The sequence below is a fragment of the Pan paniscus genome, chromosome 11, assembly GCF_029289425.2.
Source record: "Pan paniscus chromosome 11, NHGRI_mPanPan1-v2.0_pri, whole genome shotgun sequence".
Taxonomy (NCBI): domain Eukaryota; kingdom Metazoa; phylum Chordata; class Mammalia; order Primates; family Hominidae; genus Pan; species Pan paniscus.
The window spans coordinates 34,690,894-34,716,950 of record NC_073260.2 but is presented as its reverse complement, the minus strand read 5'-3'; the positions used below and the strand labels follow the sequence as shown (position 1 = coordinate 34,716,950).

The 26,057-nt window shown below is 36.7% G+C and overlaps 2 protein-coding genes across 4 annotated transcripts in view; one reads left to right on the top strand and one right to left on the bottom strand.

Moving 5' to 3' along the window:
* LOC100973589 (olfactory receptor 13C9) overlaps positions 1 to 26,057 on the bottom strand; it is a 133,575-nt gene that overhangs the window by 60,735 nt on the left and 46,783 nt on the right. The window contains exons 1-5 of one of the 3 annotated variants that reach the window (XM_055117789.2): positions 22,792 to 25,912; positions 18,666 to 18,704; positions 15,328 to 15,400; positions 9,664 to 9,713; positions 9,481 to 9,580 (exon numbers count right to left, since the gene is read on the bottom strand). The exons of the other annotated variants lie outside the window; for them this stretch is intronic. The gene's annotated coding sequence lies outside the window, so the exon portion shown is untranslated. Of the gene's footprint in view, positions 1 to 9,480; positions 9,581 to 9,663; positions 9,714 to 15,327; positions 15,401 to 18,665; positions 18,705 to 22,791; positions 25,913 to 26,057 lie in introns of those variants that run through there. 3 annotated transcript variants of the gene reach the window in all.
* On the top strand, positions 18,699 to 22,799 carry LOC100972898 (olfactory receptor 13D1). Its single transcript, XM_055117787.2, has one exon. The coding sequence runs from the start codon at positions 18,714 to 18,716 to the stop codon at positions 19,656 to 19,658; it is 945 nt and encodes a 314-aa protein (XP_054973762.1). The 5' UTR covers positions 18,699 to 18,713; the 3' UTR covers positions 19,659 to 22,799.

Here is a 26,057-nt window from a genome sequence, read left to right as displayed (position 1 = left end):
CTCTTAAAATTCATTTGCTTATCTATTAAATGGGGACAATGAAAACAAAATGTTTGTCTGTTTTTGGTGATAGGGAGGGTAATAATATTTACTGCTGTAAAGAGTCACATCTCATTTGGAGTACAAGCTGAAAATCAGTTTCTAACTTCACACTGACATACTATGTTCTGTGTTACATCATTTGACATTCTTTCGAAAATTCAGGTGCACATTTATTTACTAATGTAATAACCGATGAAATGACACACCACACTTGCAAAACAAGAAGTTAAAACCATCCTACCATACTGTCTAGTGGCAAGATTTTCCCAGGGGATTCAAGAAAGACACTTTAAATATGACATACTGGTAAAAATTCTTGACTTGTGACTACAGCTATTTCTGACAAAATTGTTATAAAGGTTAAACTCTATATAAGAAATATTTTAGGCCAGGCGCAGTGGCTCACACCTGTAATCCCAGCACTTTGAGAGGCAGAGGTGAGCAGATTGCTTGAGGTCAGGAGTTCGAGACCAGCCTGGCCAACACGGCAAAACCCCATCTCTACTAAAAATACAAAAAATTAGCCAGGCATGGTGGCGTGCACCTGTAGTCCCAGCTACTCGGGAGGCTGAGGCAGGAGAATCGCTTGAACCCGGGAGGCGGAGGTTGCAGTGAGCTGAGATCGTACCACTGCACTCCAGCCTGGGTGACAGACCAAGACTCTGTCTCAAAAAAACAGACAAACAAACAAACAAAAAACAGTTTAAATATCTTATAATTATAAAAATAAATAAATAAATAAATAATATTCAGACTTTGAAATACCAACACAATTAGGTGATTGGGTAACTCCCACAGACATGTAAATGAGAATAGACAAATGTGTCATTGAGGAAGAAGCTAGTTTAAGTTTTCTTCTTTTGAGAAAATGAGCATATATACAGGTATATGAATAAAAACTTTTTAAAACAATTTCAGAAAAATTTGAGAGAGAACACATCTGGATTGAAATTTGGAATAAACTTATGGATTAAGAGACATGTCAATGAGGTCAAATGGAATGAGTGCCATATATTTAAGGTTTTTTTCTAATATGCTATCTCCATACTATCTGCAAATTCTTTCAACTAGACTTCTTATGTAAAGCATATGTAGTCACCCTCAGAATCTTTAGTACCTGTTTAAAAACATATATCCTACAATTTTAACAGCTAAGAGGAAGGGATACTCTTGTAGGAACCTGATTCAAGAGAGAAATTTTTTGATGCTATTAGTAATATCCCCCATTCGCTTTAACTCCAGAGGCCATGAAGAGGAAATTTTCTGTCAGATCTTATCTGCTTTTCAATTCATTGACAGTTTTCTTATTTTTTTGACAGGAGTGTAAGCAGAGAACAAATAATTAATTTTTAATTGTAGCATTTTGTGTGACACTGATTAGAAAGTTCAAATATCTAAAGTTATAAAATAAACAAAATGACAAAAGGAGAATAATTTTTTTCACGTCATCACCAAGAGGTTATACTTTATTAAAGCAGTCTTTGCAGGGTTCCCTGAAAGAGATCTTTCCAATATTAAAATACATATGTACGCATTTACATTGACAGAAAACTTGTCAAGTTGAATGTACGATGCAAGACAGACTCTAATGGAGGCAAGACTACTAAGTGGATAAAAAGAACTGTGTCATTATAAATTTAAACCTTCTTTAGGAAAAAAGTTTTATTTAAAAACAAAAACTTTTTAATAGGTTGCTTACAACTCCAACAAGGGAGCAAAGCAAAATAAAATGTAATGGTCCCTTAGAAACATAGTTTTCTATACTGAATGCTTGTCTGGATTTCAGTTGCTATTCCTGGGGGATGGGAAGGAAAGAAAAGCATCAGAAGATTTACCAAATTTAAACTCTAAGTAATAAGGAGAAAGTAATTAACGAAATTCTTTCAGATGATATGTTTTCAGTTAAAGTTCGTCTGTTTTTAGTTACTTTGGAGGGAACTAGATTCCCCAGGGCATGCCAGACTGTATAAACCTTAGCAAAAGGACCTTAGTTATTCCTACAGCATTTATTCTGCAGGAATTAATTTCACATTCAATATCCATTGTATCATGAAGATACCTTTGATAATGTTATTTCTCTGCATCTACATGATAACAGCCTATATATCGTATAGTATCACTGTTCTTAAAACCACTAAGTTACATTAGTATTCGCATTTCTCAGGATCTATTTTAATATGTAACTTTAATAAAAACTAAATGACTGAAGCTCAACCCAAAGAAACTAAATTATAACCTGGATGAAAGAAATAATTTTCTTTCTCTGTGTTACTCATATTCTTACACAGATGTGAGATTAAAAGAACAATGATTAAATTATGCAACACTATTAATTAGAGGCTATCTAAACTAATAGTAGCTAAATTATAATAATGATTCCGTTGATCAAGGCTGCAGTAAGCCATGATCATGCCACTGCACTCCAGCCAGGGTGACAGGGTGAGACTCTGTCTCAAAAAAAATAAATAAAATAAAAGTGAGAGGAGGCAGGACAATATGGCCAACTAGAAGCCTCCACCAATTGTCTTCCCTGCAGGAACACCAAATTGCACAACTATCCACACAATAAAAAGCACATTCATAAGAACCAAAACAGCTGAGCAATCATAGCACCTGGTTGTAACTTCATATCACTAAAAGAGGCAAGGAAGAGGGTAGAAAATATAGCCCTGAATCTCTGATAACATGCCTCCTTCATGAACCCATAATGATCATCAGATCACTAGAAGCTACTGTGAACAATGATATGCCAATAAACTGAAAAACCTAGAAGAAATTGATAAATTCCTAGACATATACAACCTACCAAGATTAAACCATAAAGAAATCCAAAACTTCAACAGACCTATAACAAGTAATGAGACTGAAGCCAAAATAATAATAATTTTTTCTTTCCCAGAAATGAAAATCCCAGGACCCAATGTCTTCACTGCTGAATTTTACCAAACATTTAAAGAAGAACTAATGCCAATCCTACTCAAACTATTCAAAAAAAAGCTTCCAAACTGATTCTATAAGCCCAGTGTTACCATGATTCCAGAACCAGATAAAGACACATCAAAAAGAAAAAGAAAAAGAAAAAGAAAACTACAGGACAATATCCCTGATGAACATTGATGCAAAAATCCTCAACAAAATCCTAGCAAACCAAATTCAACAACACATTAAAAAGTTCATTATGACCACGTCAGATTTATCCTAGGGATGCAAAGATGGTTCAACATATGCAAATTAATCAATGTGATACATCATATCAACAAAATGAAGGGCAAAAACCATAGGATAATTTCAAATGATGCTAAAAAACCATTTTATAAAGTTCAACATGTCTTCATGATACAAACCCTCAAAAACTCGGTATAGAAGGAACATACCTCAATATAACAAAAGCCATATACAACAGACCCACAGATGGTATCTTACCGAATGGAAAAAAACTGAAAGCCTTTCCTATTATATCTGGAACATGAAAACAATGCCCACTTTCACCACTGTTATTTAACATCGTACTGGAAATCCTAGCTAGAGCAATCAGACAACAGGAAGAAATAAAGGGCATTCAAACTGGAAATGAAAAGTTAAATTATCCTTGGAGATGATATGATTTTATATTTGGAAAAACCTAAAGACTCCAGCAAAAAACTATTAAAACTGAGAAGCAAATTCAGTAAGCTGCAGGATAGAAAATCAACATACAAAAATTAGTAGCACTTCTATATGCCAGCAGCAAACAAGCTGAAAAAGAAATCGAGATAGTAATCCCATTTACAACAGCTACATATAAAATAAAATACCTAGGAATAAACTTAACCAAAGAAGTGAAAGATATCTACAATGAAAACTATAAAATATTGATAAAAGAAGCTAAAGAGGACACACAAAAAAATGGAAAGATATTCCATGTTCATGGATTGGAAGAATCAATACTATTAAAATGTTCACACTACCCAAAGCAATCTACAGATTCAATGCAATCCTTATCAAAATACTAATGGCATTCTTCAAAAAATAGAAAAAATAATCCTAAAACTTATATGGAACCACAAAATACCCAGAATAGTCAAAGCTATCCCAAGAAAAAAGAACAAAACTGGAGGAATCACATTACCTGACTTCAAATCATAATACAGAGCTGTAGTAACCAAAACAGCATGGTGCTGGCATAAAAACAGACACACAGACCAGTGGAACATTCTAGAGAACCCAGAAACAAATTCATACATCTAAAGAGAACTCATTTCCAACAAAGGTGCCAAGAACAACAGTGGAGAAAGGACACTCTCTTCAATAAATGGTGCTAGGAAAACCGGATAGCCATATGCAGAAGAATGCACCTAGAACCCTATCTCTCATCATATACAAAAATCAAATCAAAATGGATTAAAGACTTAAATCTAAGACATCAGGCTATGAAACTACTACAAGAAAACATTGGGGAAACTCCCCAGGACATAGGATTTGGCAAACATTTCTTGAGGATTACCCCACAACCACAGACAATAAAAGCAAATATAAACAAATGAGATCACATCAAGTTTAAAAGCTTCTGCACTGCAGAGGAAACAACAACGCAAAGCGACAACCCACAGAATGGGAGAAAATATTTGCAAACTACCCATCTGACAAGGGATTAATAACCAGATATACAAGGAGCTCAAACAACTCTATAGAAAAAAAGTCTAGTAATCCAATTAAAAATTGAGCAAAAAATCTGACTAGACATTTCTCAAAAGAAGACATACAAATGGCAAAGGGGTATATGAAAAGGTGCTCAATATCACTGATCATCAGAGACATGCAAATCAAAACTACAATATCCCCTTACCCCAGTTAAAATGACTTATATCTAAAACACAGGCAATAACAAATGCTAGCGAGGATATGGAGAAAGAGGAACCCTCACACGATATTGGTGGGGATGTAAATTAGTACAACTACTTTAAAGAACAGTTTGGAAGTTCCTCAAAAAACTAAAAATAGAGCTACCATGTGATCTAGCAATCCCACTGCTAGGTATATACCCAAAAGAAAGGAAAGCAGTATATTGAAGAGATATCTGCACTCCCATGTTTATTGCAACTCTATTCAAAATAGCCAAAATTTTGAAGCAACCTAAATGTCCACTAAAGATAAATGGATAAAGAAAATGTGGCACATACGCACAATGGAGTACTATTGAGCCATAAAAAATAATGAGATCCTGTCATTTGCACAACATGGATGGAATTGGAGGTTATTATGTTAAGTGAAGTAAGCTAGACACACAAAGACAAACCACATGTTCTCACTTATTTGTGGGAGCTAAAAATTAAAACAATGGAACTCAAGGAAGTAGAGAGTAGAACGATGGTTACCAGAGGCTGGGAAGCATAAAGTGAGGGAGAACTAAGGATGGTTGATCTGCAGAAAAATATAGTTAGATAGAATAAATAAAATCTAGAATCTGATAGCACCAGAGGATGCTACAACCAGAGGATGACTACAATCAACAGTAATTTATTGTACTTTTAAAATAACTAAAAGGATATAATTGGATTGTTTGCAACACAAAGAAAAGATAAATACTTGAGGTGATGGATACCTCATTTGCCCTAGGGTGACTACTACACGTTGTATGCTTGCATCAAAATATCTCATGCGCCCTATAAATATATACACTTACTGTATTCATAAAAATTAATAATTAAAAAAGAAATTTAATGGTATTTTTAAAATAAAATAAAAGTGAGTGATTTTAATGTATACTTCTCTCTAATGGGTTAAAAATGTGAAAATAAAAAATTTAAATTCTACAATGATTAAAAGTCATCTGAAGAAGATAAAAAATATATAATATGTAATATCTATCAAGTTTTATATTCAAACAACTGGGGAATATATATTTATAAAACTGACTCCTTGGGTCAGAAAGCAAGACTTAATACATATTGAACAATTAATAGCACTCAACCACATTTTCTTATCACAATGAAATACAATTAGAAATCAATTAAAAAACTCAAAATATATTTTATATTTGGAAATTTTGAAACACATTTCTAAGTAAATAATTGATTAGTAAAAAAAACAATGGAAATTACAAAACATTTACAAACTTTAGGACAACAAAATTGCCATCAAAATTAGTTGATTCAGTTTAACTGTTTCGAAGAAAATTTATAGGCTTAAACATAAAAAAGTTGAAAGTTTATGCACTTAGCATCCAATTCAAGCTCTAGAAAAAAAATAAAGAATGGAAAAAACACAAAGACAAGGAATTTTGAACCAGTTTTTTAAAAAATTGCAAGGCCCAAACAATTTCCCTAGAAAATTCTAATAAATTTTCAAGAGCATAAAAAATCTCTATCTAATTTGTTGCAGAAAATAGAAAAACAGGAAGATCTTCTGGAACCAATCTTTCAAAGCAAGCATGTGAAACAAAAACTGGACAATTAAAAAAGGGAAAAAATATGCCACTCTACTACATAGATACAAAAACCTTAAATAAAATATTAGCAAACGTAATCCAGCAATGTACAAAATAATAATACCTAATGTCCAAGTAAAATATATATCAGGGATGCAAGAAAATGTTAACATTAGAAAATATGTTAATTTAATTTATAACAATATCAATTAAAGGAGAAAAAAGCATGTCTATTTTACTAAATGCAGAAAATTTCATAAAATTCAACATGCATTTATAATGACAATATGAGACATTACATACTTTCTAAATAGTCAGACACTAAATTATAGCATCATAAGTATTGACAAGAATATGGAGAAATCAATTTCAATTAATTGCCAGTGAACATATGAATTAATATTTTGAAGAGCAAATAAGATCAGGTAAAGTTGATCCCACAATTCCACTTACAAGTATGGGGCAAAAGAAATGAGGAAGAAAAAGCTAGTCTATGCCACCATCTAGTGGCCTTAGAATATAATAGAAGTTGTGATTCCTTCAGCTGCGCTTACAAAGGAGTCCTGAAAGTACCTATGTAAGGATGGACCAAAAACTTACAAACATATACAGTATATATGCAGTTACTGCCCTCACTAACTGTTGGGCCCACATTGGCTCCATCCATCCTGCTTCCTTCTGAAGATTTGCATGAACCTAACCACGTGACACAACCAAGTAGAAATATCTCAGACAGAGTGCTTCCTATGTCCACCTCATATAATTTTTTTCACCACCCTTCAAACAATACCTATTGTTTCATGAGTCCTAAAAAGATACTACTCCAAATTGACCAGACTAGATTGGTAATAACTTAAAAGTTTGTCACTACTAAGTATTGGCAAGCATATGATGCAAAGTGAAGCCTCATACACTTCTATTTAGGGTACAAATTTGGAAACTTAGCAAAGATGAATATATAACCCAAAATCAAACAAAGGAAACAAATGAACAAAAAAGCTTTTAAAATTAACAAAAATTACAAGAAAGATGAATGTATATACTGACTGACCCAGAAAACCTCTCCTTGGTATATTCTCTAGAGCAGTGGCTCTTGATCCCAAAGGACATCTATGCATAGAATTCAAGGGGCCTAGTAACTTGGATGGGAAAAAAACTACATCTTTATTTTTATCAACCTCAATTGAACCTTAGTAGTTCCTGCTGCCAGACAGTTTTACTTATGAGTTCACTAAATTGTCAAGGAACAGTCATCATCTTATTCAAGTTATTTAGCAAAAAAAAAAAAAAAAAAAAATTGAGAAACCTGCCTGATCCATTTATTTTTATTTCATATTCAGATGAGAACAGTACAAGCAGATAAAGCTTTTTGGCTTATTTCACTTATAACATAGATGTGGAAATAATAAATAAAATATAAAATGGAATCTTCCAATAATAGCATTTGGACCAACTCTCCTGCAGCTAACCGTACACTCTAGGAAAAATATGTTTTAAATTTCTTGTTGGAGGTGATAATTTCAGTTGCTGCTCACCTCGGAGAACTGTTCTTTTCACAAAGAACAATAAAAATAATAGTAGATAAAGAGTGCAATAGAAAATTTTTTTAGGCAATGGATTGTTTATGGCATAGATTGTGGTAATGGTTTCCTGGGTGTATGCTTATCTTCAAACTCATTAAATTGCATACGTTAAATATGTGTAACTTTTTGTTATGTCAATTGTATCTCAATAGAATGTTTTTTAAGTCCTTGCACTCATAGAGCTTTCATTGAAATAACTGAATATATACTCTTTTTTTTTTTTTTGAGGCAGAGTCTCCTTCTGTCCCCCAGGCTGGAGTGCAGTGGCGCGATCTCGGCTCACTGCAACCTCTGCCTTCTGGGTTCAGGCAATTCTCTTGCCTCAGCCTCCCAAGTAGCTGGAATTACAGGCACGCAACACCACGCCCAGCTAATTTTTTGTATCTTTAGTAGAGACGGGGCTTCACCATGTTGGCCAGGCTGGTCTCAAACTCCTGACCTCATGATCCGCCTGCCTCAGCCTCCCAAAGTGCTGGGATTACAGGTGTGAGCCACCGCACCCGGCCTACATACTCTTGAAGGGTGACATTTATATAAAGATATATTCATTTCTTCACTAGACTGACAATATCTCTAAAACAAGAATAGTATCCTGTTAATTTTGTATCCCCAATAAACACCTAGACTATTACAGGTAATAATATAGGTAAAAATGTTTTTTTACTTTACAGGGAAAAAGAAACTTCCTGAAATCAGGATCTTGAAAAGATATTTGCATGCCAGTGTCATTCAGCATTGTTCACAATAGTCTAAATATGGAAACAACCTAAATATCCAGCAACAGATGTTCGGATAAAGAAAACATGTGTACATGTGATATAATGGAATATTATTCAGCCTTTAAAAAGAAGGAAATCCACCTGGCCAACATGGCAAAACCCCGTCTCTACTAAAAACACAAAAATTAGCCAGGCGTGGTGGCAGGTGCCTGTAACCCCAGCCACTCTGGAGGCTGAGGTGGGAGAATCACTTGAACCTGGGAGGTGAAGGTTGCAGTGAGCCAAGATCACGCCATTGCACTCCAGCCTGGGCAACAAGAGGGTGACTCCATCTCAAAAAAAAAAAGAAGAAGGAAATCCTGCCATATACAATAACATGGCCAAACCTTGATAACACTATACTAAGTAAAGTAAGCCAGTCACTGCAAGACAAACACTGTAGGATTACACTTATATCAACTATCTAAAATAACCAAATTCATAGAAGCAGAAAAGAGAATGATGGTTTCCAGGGGCTAGGTGGGGGGCAGACAGAAATGAAGAGTTACTATTCAACAAATATAAAAGTTTCAATTATGAAAGATTAATATCTTCTAGATATCTGTTGTACAACATAGTGCTCATAGTTAACGATGCTGTTATTGCATGCTTAAAAATTTGTTAAGAGAGTACATCTCATATTATCATGTTAAATGCTCTTACCACAACAAACACACAAATATATACTTACACACATACATACATTTTCCTGAAGTGGCCAAAAGCATCCAGAAACTGGATTGGAGCAGTCGATATTTGCCAGAAAAAATGGCATGGATGATTTCCTTTTGCTGGTTTTAAGATAAGAGAAGGACCTAGTCAGTGTCATTTTACAGGGTAACTAAAATCCAGGTAGAAAAAACATCAGTCTTACTGGCCTGAAGGAACAGGACAGAGTTCATGAAGGTCAAGGAGATTGAAAATCTGGAAGATAAAACCACAGAAAATAGGCAGACAGAACAATGAGAGCCTCAAATTTTTGTGTTTACTATACCCAAATACCGGCTGATCTCTACACTATACGTAAGTGATGTTAAGCCTAAAAGACCTGAACAAAGATTTCAATTGCTGCCCACCTCAGGGAAGACAAGTTTGAAAATGGAGTCCTGCTGAATTACAGTCTGCTAAAAGAATATATCAATATTGAGTCAAATTCCACTTTCCAAGAATAACCTGAGAAATATTTTTACTTCAACATGCTTTTCTGAAATATTGCCAGTGCCTGCCTCAAGAGGTAGAGTCTTTTCATCTTTGTATATTCCTACAACATTGAGTGGACATCAAGTTTATTTGGCATCAAAATTTAGCAAAGGGCCTTATATATATGTGTTCTCCAAATATTAAATGAATTGTGAATGTTCTTCAAGTTGAGGCTTACACAATTGCAGAGGTGCTTACAAAAATGGTGCTTACAAAAATGTAAGTGTGGTTGAGTTTAAAAACACAAAGACCTGGAAGTAAAACAGCAGTATCTGGATCCAGAAAGTTGACAGAGGATGAGTGGAGTTGGAGAAGTCTCTTGGGAAACCACGGCAGCACTGTGCTGTCCTTTGATGCTGTGAGTTCACAGCTTTGGTTATTACACCCTATGTGTGCTTTGCCTTACTAAGAAAAAATGTACATTACACTCATTTTTCATTTTACAAAAGGGCATTATGAGAACTTCTGACAGTGGAAATGGGCCTTAACTCTTAGGGTAGAGAAAGTGAAAATAATCTTTGAGCCTAGTCCTCCAATATTGTTATTACCCTCAAAAACCTAAAGAAAAGTGAAAGGTTGCTGAGAATCCAGCAGAAAACTATTTCGTTTCCACTTGTTATATGTAGGGTTTTTTTTCCCTGTTTTCCATTTTAAAATATTATGAATTTGTTAAAAATGTCTGAAAAATTAACATGGAAAAATATATACAATGTAGTATGCATACTAAAAATCAGGTAAAAAATCAAGAAATACAGTGTACTCTGAAGAATGTAAACACAGTATATGCATAGAAGTATATTAATATTTATATCTGTAATTATGAGTGATTTTCTTTCCTCCTTTAGATTTTTTGGAATTTCTCAAATTTTCTATTCTGAGTATATATTATTTGTATAATCAGGGAAGTAGCAATTCAAAAAAGAAAGAAAATTACTGCTTAATAAGTTAGGTATGGCCAGGTGCGGTGGCTCACGTCTGTAATCCCAGCACTTTAGGAGGCCGAGGTGAGCGGATCATGAGGTCAAGAGTTCAAGACCAGCCTGGCCAACATAGTGAAACCCTGTCTCTACTAAAAATACAAAAAATTAGCCTGGCATGGTGGTGAACACCTGTAATCCCAGCTACTCAGGAGGCTGAGGCAGGAGAATCGCTTGAACCCAGGAAGCGGAGGTTGCAGTGAGTAGAGATTGCGCCACTGCACTCCAGCCTGGGCGACAGTGGGAGACTCTGTCTCAAAAATAATAATAATAAGTTAGGTATAATCAGATCTTTGAGATATTAGCCCTAATGTATGTAAAAGTCACGATCTTCCACCTTATTTAAAGATTCAACTTTAAATCACTTCTGGGATTACAGTCTCTCAGAAGAAAACCAAGGAGGATTTAAATTGGCTACCAGAGCCACTGGCAGGTCCTCTGGAAATATTGGGGCTCAGAGGAAGGAAAGTACTTATGTGACACATTAATTTACTATTGGATATAAAATTATGGCTGAAAGCTTTATTGTTTATCTCTCCCATGCCACTTTTAAGAGTTGTGATTTTGTTCTAGAGTATGGCTATAGCTCAAAGAGAGAGAGCTGAGAAGTCAACTGATTGAGAAGGAGCAGCTACAGTGACTTCAGTATGTGGACACAAGAAGTTAGCAAAACACTGATGAAAAAGAGGGAGACTGTTTTGGAAGAAACTGAAATCCCAATAAGTCATGCTATCTATTGTAAGTGGAGAAGATGAGGACCCTATACAGATGTTTGAAATGGGAACATTAGGGCAAAGCTGGGAAGAAGTATTTTCAGAAAGAAAGAGGTAAATGGATGAAGTATACGTCTTCCAGCTAAGATGCAGTACTTCTCCTTATCAGTAGCCAAAGGTTAATATAGAGTACATGGACTGGGGCACAGTAGGCTTACAGAGATTCAAGGGCACTGCACTGTGACATAGCCCTAAAGACAGCGAGGGCATGAAGACAGCAGGGTGAATCAATCCCAGCACTGAGCCCATGGCTAACTGAAACTTCCAGCAACAAACACATATTTTTGGTAACCAAACAGAAACGTGGATGAAAAAACCCAGGATAATTATCTAACCTATGCGAGAGGGAGAGAAGAGGCCTTGTTCTAACTAGAGCACTGCTGCTTATTATTAGCTCCTTTGGGGCTCAGAAGGGCTCATTTATTCGGACAAGCACTGGAGCTCTAGCACCAGGGATGTTGGCTATTGTGAAGAATAAGTTATTATATAAACAGCAGGATAATCTAGCTGGAGTAGGAGATAGGATACAATAAATACTTAGTAAATTCAATTTCCTTCTGAGGGCGCAGTCTGTTTTGAGAGTTTCTTTGGTTAAAATGAGGGAATCTGGGTGAGTACATATGCTTTGCAAGAAAAATACTACTCTTTCTTATTGGTAAACATGGGGAGAAGGGTGAGCACTTCAGAATCATATTTCTCAAGCAGAGTTTGATTTTCATCTATAGGTGATATCCAATGCTGAGCATCAGTCTAAAGACCAGACCGACCCTTTGGAAAGAGATGTACAAAAAAAACAGAGAGCCGGGGCACTGGAACTTTACCCATTTTTGGCAGAAATGAAACTGAGGTAATAATCATTGCTATTACTCCCCTACCCCTTCCCACCATGGGTATCTCCTCTGCCTTCTCTTTTTACTGTGTGATACAGTTGGATGTCTTATCATCCTACCCACACTGCCCACCTTAGCCACATTCTAAGTGGTGAGCTCTAGAATCCTAATCTAAGAACTGGGACTGTGTTAGTGTGTCTTCTCAGAGTGAATATATTTGTCAAGTTGATCTCTTGAATTCAGAACATTCAATGGCATTAAGTCAGTTTATGTCATAAATCAACAGAAAGCCTTTCTCCAATTTTCTTTCCAATAACTATTCTCACTTGATCTTGGGTATTAGTGAAGATTGGACCAAAATTCTTCAAACTCTCACCGCTGTTTCCTTCAAAGGAAAATTTAAAATATCATGTATTTTTATAATCAGAAAATATACATTCTTTTCAAAAAGTTAGAAAATGAGGCAAAATGAAGAACAGTAATAATCCCTCCAAGAACCACATTCCAGAAAAAAAAAAAACTGGTTAAGATTTCAATGTAACTTCTTTCAGTCACATATATACAAAACTGTGATCATTTATATGCTTATGAGACAGTCTTCTTTTTTTTTTTTTTTTGAGATGGAGTCTTGCTCTGTCGCCCAGGCTATAGTGCAGTGGCAAGATCTTGGCTCACTGCAACCACCACCTTCCGGGTTCAAGCGATTCTTCTGCTTCACCCTCCCAAGTAGCTGGGACTACAGGCACGTGCCACTACGCCTGGCTAATTTTTGTATTTTTAGTAGAGATGGGATTTCACCATATTGGCCAGGCTGGTCTCGGACTCCTGACCTCGTGATCCGCCTGCCTCAACCTCCCAAAGTGCTGGGATTACAGGCGTGAGCCACCGCGCTCGGCCGAGACATTCTTTTTAACACAGCATTATATCATGGGGATTTTCCTTTTCAGTTACTATTCTCCAAGATTACAACTTTCATAGTTGTTTAACATATGAGAGGATGTATTCTTATGTGTATATTATAACCTACCAACCCCACAAACCACAATTCCAGCACCTGGAGGTAAAAAAAAAAAGCATAGCAACCTTTTAAACCATGATTAAACTTGAAACATAATAGGACATATGGATCCAACCCATGGATATGCTATTCCATTTGTTTGGCTCATTCTAGTGAAAATTGTTGATAATAGTGCTAACACTGTCTTTGCAAACTTTAAGAAAAAACACTGCTACAGTTTCACCATTTTGAATTATGCTGCCCAATGATTTGAGAGTAATAATCTCCTTTATCATCTTAATTCTCGATCTTCCTGTATCTAGATTACTCAGAGGTCTGACCAAGAGTGAATGTTGTATTTTACCAAATGCACTTTAGCATCTTGTTAGAAGACCATGTGTTGGGTTTTTTGCTTATTTGTTTAGTATGTTGATAGATTTTCAAATATTAATTTGGAACTTTATTAATCCATGAAATAAATTGTATCACTTTAGTATATACAGTTTGGATGTACTTTAATTATGGTTATACATATACATTCAAAAATAAGATTATCTATAGTTTTCATCTATCTTTGAAAGTTTGGGAAAACAAGGCTATTTTTGCTTGATAAAATGTTTCTACAAAATGTTCTATAACTTTTTCATATTGAAACATATTATACAGCACAGAAATTTTTTCTTTAAAGTGTGAAATAACTATTGTAAGCATTCTGCATCCAGTGCAAAATCCAGTCTTGATTTTGAAAGTCAAGATCTCACAATAGGATCTCTATTACCTACCATAGTATACATGGCATAGTTTCTGTTGAATAAATGTAGAATTCTGTAAGACAGATAAGCACAGTTTTATGACAGTATATAAAAAGGGCATCCTCCTCACAATAGCAGGTGAGAAAGCTTTCCTAGAAAAGGTAATAGATAAGAACAATCCTTCCAGTTTAAGAAGACGCCACACACAAACGCATAATGATGAAAATGCAAGCCGGGCGCAGTGGCTCAACGCCTGTAATCCCAGCACTTTGGGAGGCCGAGGCGGGCGGATCACCTGAGGTCAGGAGTTCGAGACCAGCCTGACCAACATGGTGAAACCCCAACTCTACTAAAAATACAAAAATTAGCTGGGTGTGGAGGCAGGCGGCTATAATCTCAGCTACTCGGGAGGCTGAGGCAGGAGAATCACTTGAACCCAGGAGGCAGAGGTTGCAGTGGGCCAAGATCACTCCAGCTTGGGTGACAGAGTGAGACTCTGTCTCAAAAAAAAAAAAAGAACAACAAAAAAAAAAAGAAAGAAAATGCAGTATTATGGGGAGACTGAGCAAAACTCATCATGGTCAGTGCAGAGCATTTGGGACATCAGTAGTGGCTCCAGAGTTAGAGAGAACCAGAGGTGACAATGTGACTAGAGGATGAACTAGAGGACTTTCGTTGAAGCTGCAGAGCAAGCACATATTTTCCTTTAAGTTGTATTTCTCTATTAGGATGTCTTTTGTGAGGAGACTGATGGCGATCATGGGGAAACAAAGTCCTCCTAATAATTCCTCCTTAACACAGTCATGGGAGGAGACATGGTATAAATTGGAGAAAGATACCTAATAGGTTAGGATAGGCCTGTGTAATGGGTTGATTCAGTGTCTTTGGCGAAGTTACTGTTTCCCTTTCTCTTGTTTTGATCTAAATCCTGAAATATTTCACTAACACTTATAAGCTGAAAAGAATAAATTAAAATTTAAAATAAATTCTGAAACATGGACTTCTTCACCTGGGATCTTTTCTGAATAGAAAGAAAGACAGCCATTCTTCTTCCTTCATCTTTGTATCCTCGACATCCCCACCTATAGGGTAAACACATAAAGCATACCCTTAGAATGACACTGTAATGACAGAGGCACCCGAATGTGTGTTCTGATCTAGGGAATCTAGGAGTGGCCAACCCAGAGACTTGTTCTTTCTCTGTGATAAACAGCCTGTCCCAAACATGGGCCGTGCAGGGAATTGGGTCCCTAAGCTTTTGGTTGGATGAAGGTTGCCAGGTGGAGGTTGTTAAGGAGAGGATTAAGTGAAAATGCCATATAAAACTGCATGATTTTACAGGTAGTTGTGGTTTTTCTGTCCAGCCCACCACCCCTGGATTCTCTCCCTGTATGTCATTCCCTAATAAACCCCATGTCTCATTTGCTGACCCTGGGTCTCTTGGCCTTTTGCACCTGGTGCCGCCCCTATTGAGATTAATAGGGGTTAGCACAACACCATCGCCCAAGATACAAGTGGTACGTTTAGTGTTCTTTCTATACCAGCACAAATTTGTTTCTTCTCCACCTCTTCTTTCCTTCCACTTTCCTCTACTTCAAAACAGCTATGCTCTATCTAATTAAAACGGCTACCATAACTGCCCACTTTGTGGGAACAAATCCATATGCCAATGTAGATAGAGACAGGAAAAAGAAGTGCAAGACAAAGAGAATATTTTCCAATATACCAACACATTGGTATCATCTAATTTTTTTAAATCTCCTCCCAAATCATGGTGTAGGTAGTACTCTCTAAGAGGAAGACAAAGGATATGGAAAGGGAATGGAGAAACTTTTTCCCTTCATCTCCCTGGAGCCAGTACTCCACTACTCCCTGGAGCCACTACTGATGCCCCAAATGGTCTGCAAAGACCATGCTGAGTTTCTTCTAGTCTCCCCATAATACTACATTTTTCATCATTATGCAACAGGGAGCTAGGAGGGCTTGCCATCTATGACTACCCAAAGAGTAAGCATTCATCCTGTCTTCAAAGTCTCTGGATATGAAAAGGCCAAAGCAAAAGTGTGGTTGTAGGGTCGGAATAAGATCAGTAAGAAATATTCTCATTCCACAAGGAGAGCCCAGCATAGATATAGTTCTTGTGGTAATAGTGTAACAATGTATGAGACACAGCCCTTTATATAAGACATCTTAACACAATACTTGGACATATCAATGTAATGAATATGAAACGAATGGAGCACATTGAGTTTTCAAAGATGTGGCACTAATGTTATAAATGGGAGTAGTTTCTCAAAAGACTCTAAGCTGCATTTAGATTTGCAGAGTGAGGGCAGGGGCTGTGGTATTTTAGATATGTTACTGATAAAGGCAAAGGTGGGCTGGGCATGGTGGCTCACACCTGTAATCCCAGCACTTTGGGAGGCTGAGGAGGGTGGATCACCTGAGGTCAGGGATTCAAGACCAGCCTGGCCAACATGGTGAAATCCCATCTCTACTAAAAATACAAAAATTAGCTGGGTGTGGTGGTATGCGCCTGTAATCCCAACTACTTGGGAGGCTGAAGCAGGAGAACCATTTGCACCTGGGAGGCGGAGGTTGCAGTGAGCCAAGATTACACGACTGCACTCCAACCTGGGCAACAGAGTGAGACTCTGTCTCAAAAGAAAAACAAAGAAAGAAAAGAAAAAGGCAAAGGTGATGAAAAGAACTTTTGTATCATTATTCTTGATCATGCTTTTTTTCATAGCTGTGAAATTGCCTTCTACACATAGAAAACTGAGCAGACCAGGCAGGGTGGCTCATGCCTGTAATCCTAGCAGTTTGGGAGGCCAAGGTGGGAGGATCACTTGAGGCCAGGAGTTCAACACCAGCCTGGCCAATATGATATGAACCCCGTCTCTACTAAAAATACAAAAATTAGCCAGGTGTAGTGGAGCATGCCGGTAATCTCAGCTACTCGGGAGGCTGAGGCAGGAGAATCGCTTGAACGTGGCAGGTGGAGGTTGCAGTGAGCTGAGATCACGCCACTGCACTCCAGCCCAAGCAACAGAGCAAGATTCCATCTTAAAAAAACAAAAACAAAAAAAAACAGCGAGAGAAAAGAAAAGAAAGCTGAGCAGACCACAATCAAAAGCTACAGGAAAAAGTAAGTGGTCCAACCTTCAGAGTTCTCCATCACATCACATATGATCAGAATCACAAGTAAATGATGTTTGCTGTCTCACTGTACCCCAACAGAAGATACATTTTTGTAATAGTCTTCTCTTGCATGGAATCTGTGTAGTAACCAATGAGAGAGAGCAGTGTATGGTGGGTAAAAGGGCTCATTCTATAGCCAGATGGCTAGATATTGAATTCTGGCTTTAGTATTTACTATCTGTATGACCTTGAGAAAGTTACTTAAACTTTTCTTTGTCTCTGTTTCCTACTTTGTAAAATGGCAGTAATACTACACTTAAGAAGAGAGAATACCAGGGCCTGGAAAAAAAGCTGTACATGCTGGGACCTAGACTCCTTAATCTCTGGAAGCTTCTAGAACAGTCCTCCAATGATTCTCAGACTCCTAACAGGTTTTTGAAAGAAGCGCAGTGAAATGTCCCACTGAGAACAAAAATGTTCAGTCTGTCAAGTGTGGTTTCAAACTTTAAACCTTTTACCTTTAAAAAGCTAAATCTACTTTTCCCTTTTAAGATTGGTAGATCTAAATATTATACTATAATTCATAAAATGCATGTGTATAAAAATACATTTAATATTATATCTTGTATAAGGTAAATATAATTATATTACATATATGCATACACACACACACACACACACACACACACACATGCCATGTTGGAACCATTAGGTTCTAGGCACCTAATATTTTATCTAATTCTAACTATACTCTAAGAAATAATTATTGCTTTTTCCAAGCTTACTATGAACTATCTGCAACTCAGAAAAATAAACAACTTACCAAAGCTACATCCAGGTTAAATGATATGTCACTGGCAGTCTATAAAATCTTTTAAATAGAGGCCAGCTTCATCAAAAAAACAACTTTAAGTTCAAAATCTCTTTCTACATTTGAAAGCAGCATGTTCCTAAGCTTTATTTGACACTTCCCAGAAGAATTCTGGCAGTATTGGTAGCTTTGAATGTGCTGCTGTGTAGTCCTAAGATATATTGGGTTTCTCAATGTCTCAATTTTCATAATCAATAAAACTAGTACAATATCCATACTGTTTTGCTTACTGGGAGTATTCTAAGAATCAAACACAATATCGGAAGCAAATTTGTATTGAAAATCTGTAGATGTACAGATTTACAGATTTTGATGTATCAAACATTTCAATTTACCTGAATCATGTCCTTTTCTATACCCAGCAGGCAGGTGACCTAGAACACATGGAGACAAGAAATTACTCTGCCATGACTGAATTCTTTCTGGTGGGGCTTTCCCAATATCCAGAGCTCCAGCTTTTTCTGTTCCTGCTCTGCCTCATCATGTACATGGTAATCCTCCTGGGAAATAGCCTCCTCATTATCATCACCATCTTGGATTCTCGCCTCCATACCCCCATGTATTTCTTTCTTGGAAACCTCTCATTCTTGGACATCTGTTACACATCCTCATCCATTCCTCCAATGCTTATTATATTTATGTCTGAGAGAAAATCCATCTCCTTCATTGGCTGTGCTCTGCAGATGGTTGTGTCCCTTGGCTTGGGCTCCACTGAGTGTGTCCTCCTGGCTGTGATGGCCTATGACCACTATGTGGCCATCTGCAACCCACTGAGGTACTCCATCATCATGAACGGAGTGCTGTATGTGCAAATGGCTGCATGGTCCTGGATCATAGGCTGTCTGACCTCCCTATTGCGAACAGTTCTGACAATGATGTTGCCTTTCTGTGGGAATAATGTTATTGATCATATTACCTGTGAAATCTTGGCCCTTCTAAAACTTGTTTGTTCAGATATCACCATCAATGTGCTTATCATGACAGTGACAAATATTGTTTCACTGGTGATTCCTCTACTGTTAATTTTCATCTCCTATGTGTTTATTCTCTCTTCCATCCTGAGAATTAATTGTGCTGAGGGAAGAAAGAAAGCCTTCTCTACCTGTTCAGCGCACTTGATTGTGGTCATCTTTTTCTACGGTTCAGCCCTTTTTATGTACATGAAACCCAAGTCAAAGAACACTAATACATCTGATGAGATTATTAGGCTGTCTTATGGAGTGGTAACCCCAATGTTAAATCCCATCATCTATAGCCTCAGGAATAAAGAGGTCAAAGAGGCTGTAAAGAAAGTCCTGAGCAGGCATCTGCATTTATTGAAAATGTGAAAAACCTTGGGCATGCGATATCCTCAATGGAGCAAGAGAGCTTGTCTTTTGTATTTAGATACTGCAAAACCTACTGTCACGAGAGCTTGTGTGTTTGCAAAACCAACTATTAGATTCCCATTCTTTTCAACGTAGAATTTTCATGCTCATGTAACCTTCTTAATAGTGCCTTGTCTGCTGGGTTTGTAGCTGTAAGCAGTTCTGCAAACTGGCCCTATAAAAATATTGATGCTGTCCATTAAAATGAATCTCTCTCTCTCACTCAGTCTCTCTCTCTGTCTCTCTGTCTCTCTTTCTTCTCTCTCCTGCCATGTGTGTGTCTCTCTCCACCCCTCTGATTTTCTGTCCTCTCTCTCTATTCTGCTACTCTCTCTCCTCCCCTCTGTATATTTTCTTCTCTTCCTTTCTTTTCTCTTGTCTCCTTTCTCAGTCACTTTGAAGTGGATATATAGTTTTTGTTGTGCAGCATCCCTGCACAATATTGCCACCCAATTGACAGATCTGCATAATATATATTAATAGAAAGATGTATATTTTTCTTTTAATGAACCAAAGTCCCCCACTCTCAGTCTATGTTGTACATGGTGGGGCTGACCCAATCCTCTGAAAATAAAGATAAGCATGGAAGAGGTCTTGGCAAAAAAAAAAAAAAAGAAAGAAAGAAAGAAAGAAAGGATGTCTAATTCCTCTAGTCATAGTGATTGGTATAGTGCAGGACGTGACCCGAGCCATACTAATTAGACTGCATCCCAGGAATGCTGCCTTTGTCAGAAAGACACACTCTTTTTTGAAATGGTGTCTAAACTGGTAGAATGTTAACTCAGAATTCCTACTGGCAACCATTGCCAATATGTGAGGACAGCATGAGAATGAAAGCAGAGCTGAGATACAGAGTGTGCTTGATGGTGTCACTTTAACTCTTGAACGCAGCTGTAGCTAAAGCCAGATTCGCCGTTGCAGATTTTATTTATGAGTCAAATTAGCATTTTATGAAAAACTAATTTGACCTGGATTTTACCACATACGACAAAATAAATCCTAATATATTCCTTTGTCCTATCTTCCTCTCCATCCTCTTATATTTTAAGGCAATAATAATAAAAACAAGGTATGTAATCTGAGAGGTTCCAAGTTCTCCAGCCTGTAGGAGTTCCCTTTCTCATTAATAACTAAATTACAATAATCTAACCTCTATTCTGCATTACTTCAGGCATTTCAGTCATCTCCCCAATTATTTCTATGGAGCATTTACATTTCTAATTTTTTGTTCTCATATTTTTCATCAAATTGATTTATGGACTTCTTAACATTTTTCTCTGTGCTTCAATCAATATATTGGTACTTGAAATAACTGCATTTTGCTTTTCTACATAATGTTTTTTAGTTTAATAAACATTGTCATTTGGTGGATTATGGTAGATTACTGTGTTATATATAAATACATATAAGTAGTAATAAGCCAAATTAAGGCAGAATTCCCTTAAGGGTGTTGCATATCTGATTTTGTCCACTCTGGGGACCAGAATCATAACTGTAATAGATTAGACAGGGCTCACTTAATTCAGTTATACAGAGATATAATTCCTAGATTATATGGAACTCAGAATTTGACAAAAACAAAAATAACTAATCTATTAATCTACAGGATAAAAATTTTTAAAGCCTGGTATGGTGGTGCATGCCTGTAATCCAAGCTGCTTTGGAGGCTGAAGTGGGAAGACTGCTTGAGCCCAGGAGTTCGAAACCAGCCTGGGCAACATAATGAGATCCCATCTCAAAAAAGTGAGAGAGAGATTTTAAAATGTTTTACATTCCTTACCATGGTATACCAGACCCATATAATCTTAACCCCACCTAGTTTTACCACTTCATTTCCTACCACCTAATGATATTTATTAGACTCTCATTACACTCTCATTTCACTACCTTCTTGTTTCTCAAATATGCCAAAGCCTTTGCCTTTATTATTCCTTCTACCTGGGATACTCCTCCCCTCGATCTTCCAAGGGTTCCCTCTGTCATTTCAAATAAGTTTTTGCATAAATGTCTAATATATTCTTCTTATAAAAGTTGTAACATGTTTTTTTCCATAGCATTTCACTCCTTTAAAATGCTGTATATATTTATCTTTTCTATGGATTTATTGTCTATTTTCTACAGGAAAAGTTCCTTGTAAGCAGGTACTTCTCATTATCTATTGCTATCTTTTCCCAGTGTGTAGATCAATGAGAGGCAAATAATAGCTAATACATAGGCATTGGATGTGAAAAAGCATTCTGTAAAGCAATATTATGCACTTACTTTGGAGTATATTCATACATAAATGTATGCTTCCTTCTGACTAAATAACTAGCAGGAACCCTAAGACCAGTAGTTAAAGGACTATATTCTATACATTCCCAGTACTATCTTCTTTCCACACACTTTTCAATCCAGGTTCTGTTGATTCTCTTATATGTTGACATGAGCTTCTCGTTCCATAATGTCTGTGCTGAAATCAGTCACTACATCTTGCAGGAATTTGATTTGTCTGGAGAAAGTCATTGGTCATTGCATTTGAAAATACATAGACAATTTTAATATATGCTTTATTAATTGATTTTTGTGAAGGTTTGTTTCAGAGTGTACTGCAAATTACTGCATACATGTTGTCCATTGCTATGGAACTACTTTTGTTTCATTTTTCCCTTCTCTTTTTAAAACTTCAGAATAAATTTCTGTCTCAAAATTTATCTAAGTGCTTGTTATCTTTTTTGCAGACTCTATCATAGTCAATGTTTTCTATTGTCCTGTTGGTTGAAGAGAGGATAGTAATATAATTCTACTGCTGTAAAGAGTCCCTTCTTGATTAAGGTCCAGGCAGTGAGTTTCCTATTTTACACTAACATACTACTTGCTGGGAAACTCCATTTGGCATACCCTCTGATAGAAATAATTCAGTGAAATACCAATTATTAATGTAGTAACTGCTTGAAAAAGTAGAAGATAGTATTACCAGACTCTAAAAACATTTACAAATGTAACATCCTTGAAAGAATATTTGATTTTTGATTCCAAATATCTCTTACACATAATGTTAAAAAGGTTAAACTCAACATAACACAAATTTTGGGCCGGGCACAGTGGCTGATACCTGTAATCCCAGTACTTTGGGAGGCCGAGGCGGGCAGACCACGAGGTCAGGAAATTGAGACCATCCTGGCTAACACGGTGAAACCTCGTGTCTACTAAAAATACAAAAAATTAGCCGGGCGTGTTGACACAAGCCTGTAGTCCCAGCTACTCAGGAGGCTGAGGCAGGAGAATCGCTTGAACCTGGGAGGCGGAGGTTGCAGTGAGCCAAGATCGTGCCACCGCAATCCAGCCTGGGCGACAAAGCAGAGTCGAAAGAAAGAAGGAAGGAAAGAAAGGAAAGGAAAGGAAAGGGGAGGGGAGGGGAGGGAAGGGAAGGGGGGAAGAAAAGAAAGAAAGAGAGAGAAAGGAAGGAAAGAAAAGAAAAAGCTCAAATGTCTCAAAACTATAAATAATTCTTAATTGGGAGAAATATAATCACACCTTAAAAAACAAATCAACAGTACTAGAGATGAAGACATTTAAGTGAAAATTTTTAAATGTATCAATAAGGAGGGCTACTTTTATAAGGGAAAACGCATATACTATTGTCAAGAATAAAAACTTTTTTCAGACTGATCATTTTAGAAGAAATTTGAAAAAGAATATACTTATAAAAAAAGACAACTGAGGCCGGGTGCAATGGCTCATGCCTGTAATCCCAGCACTTTGGGAGGCTGAGATGGGCGGATCACGAGGTCAGGAGTTTGAGACCAGCTTGGCCAACATGGTGAAACCCTGTCTCTACTAAAAATACAAAAATTAGCGGGGCATGGTGGCACGTGCCTGTAATCCCACAAACTTCGGAGGCTGAGACAGGAGAATCGCTTGAACCCAGGAGGCGGAGGTTGCAGTGAGCCGAGATCATGCCATTGCACTCCAGCCTGGGTGACAGAGCAAGGCTCCGTCTCAAAAAAAAAAAAAAAACTGTAGTAATTTTAGGTTGTCATGTTCAGAGTGAATAGTATTATCTCTAGTTTTATTTTCCCCATAAACTAGATTCTTTCAACTAGAGTTTTTATGGAAGCATAGGTAATTCCCATAATGCATAAAAATACTTTAAATAATACATGATAAATACTACATAAAATACTTTTAAAATAATGTATATCGTATTATTTTAAAACTGAGGCTAAGAATAATGGGCACCCTTGTAAAATCCTAACTTGAGAGAGAAAGTAATGCTAGCTTTATTAATACCTCTCATCACTTATTTCTAGAGGCTGTTGTATGGAACTCAGTCATGGGAAGAGGATCCTCCTTCTCCATCTAACAATCTACCTGAATGGCATCACTTGTGTGCCTTACTGTTTAAAAAGCATAAAAATCTAAATTTACAGTATTAAAAAAAGACAGAGGGAGGAGGGTAAGCTTCTTTTATATTACCTGTAGATCTTTATTAAACTGGACTTCATAAGTGTTTCTGATACATGAAATTTTTCTTGGCATGCCATAAATGGTTTTCCAAAGAAATTTAGGATGATCACTTCCAGTATGGCCGTGTAAGCTCCTAACTCTAATGCATATAACAGTATAATGGATATGGATATGGACAAAGTACATAAAACAAACATTAGTCAATGTAAAAAGCAGACAGATTCAGGATGGATTTGAAACTCAGAAAAAGGAAAATTATGAGTTGAGTTGGAGAAGAGCAAAGATCATCTGGTGGCTATCAAGCAAACCATCCAGAGGCAAAACTCCTTATCTGAAGAATTTAGAAGTAATTAGACTTCCCTATTATCTAAAGCAGGCATCTGGTACCAGGCTTCTTTCCCCCAAATTAATAAATAACTAGAATTTCTATACATCTCAGGAATGCATGCATGTCGAAACTCATTGTGCAAACTTTGCTGACATCAAGGCACAAAAATGCCTACAAATATAATCATTTATCATGACCTAAAGGACTAATAAGGTCCAAATTGTCCTTAAACTCCTGCTTTAAGGTCCATACATACCTCTAAAGAAAAATCCACTGCAGTGTGCTCAGTCCTCTCTTGCTGAGTCGCACTCAGACGCACTCAGAAGAGTCGCACTCTTCTGCAGAGTTCTCTCCTTCTAATAACACTTTCCTTTTCAAACCCATACTGTTGTCGGTAAATTCTTCTTACCACCTGTGAACCAACCACTTTCCACTGCCAGGGCTCTAACATCTCACCCTGCAGAGTTGTTCACATTTATGGCTTTTAGCCCAAGGGTAGTCAATGCTGCATAGGATAAAACTCTGATAGAAAATTGCAGTGGCAAGTGTAACCACTTTAAAATGGCAGGGAAACCTGAAAAAGAGAAAGCTAGAGAGAAAAAGCCATGAACTGGGCAACATACACTCTGCCCTAATTCTGGTTGCCCCAAGCCCTGCATGCATGGGGAAGACTTAATAAGCCCAGCCACAATAAAGAGCTGAAATAAGATTCAAGACAGAATGTCTCATTTGAGTAAAATCAACTTAATTACCTGTTAAAACAAAAACATCAACATGTTTAAATAACAGATGCTACAGTCTTCACAACATTACATCCAGCATGTCCAGATAAAATCCCAAATAACTCTATGTCCAAAAAAAAAAAAAAAAAACAGAAAAATGAGTCCTAATCTAAAATATAACAGAATTAACTGAGACCAGTTTTGAATAGAACCAGATTAGTAAAAGATTTAAACAGGCACTTCACCAAAGGAGATACACAAATAACCAATAAGCTCATGAACACATGAATGTTCAACATCGGTAGTCGCTATGGAAATGCAAAGTAAACCACAAGAGTTTCACATCATCCAGAATGCTGAAAATTAAAAAGATTGATAGCACCAAATATTCAAAAGAATGGGAAGTAACTCTCTATATTCCCAGTAAGAATGTAAATGGTACAACCACGTTGGGAAAGGGGCTAACAATTTCTTATAAAATGAAGCATATACCATACACCTATAATTCATCAATTATGCTCCTATGTATGTACCCAATAGAAATGAAAAAGTCTTCAGAAAGAGACTTATACAAGAATGTCCACTGCAGTTTTTTCATAATAGCCAATCACTGGAGATAACCCAAGTGCCGATCAATAAGCAAATGGATTGACAAACTATGGTCTAATCATACAACAAAATACTACTCAGTATGGTGAAAAAAAAGGAATAAATTACTGATACATGCAACAATGTGAATGGATTTCAAAAACAATGCTAGATGGAAGAAGCCTTCAAAATAGAGTACATACTCAAGTTCTGAAATAGGTAAAAATAATCAGTGGTATTAAAATATCAGAAATGTGGTTGCCTTGGTATAGC

What these genes read in the sequence shown, in the direction of transcription:
- LOC100972898 (XM_055117787.2), top strand. Translation starts at nt 18,714, where the DNA reads ATGGAGACAAGAAATTACTCTGCCATGACTGAATTCTTTCTGGTGGGG.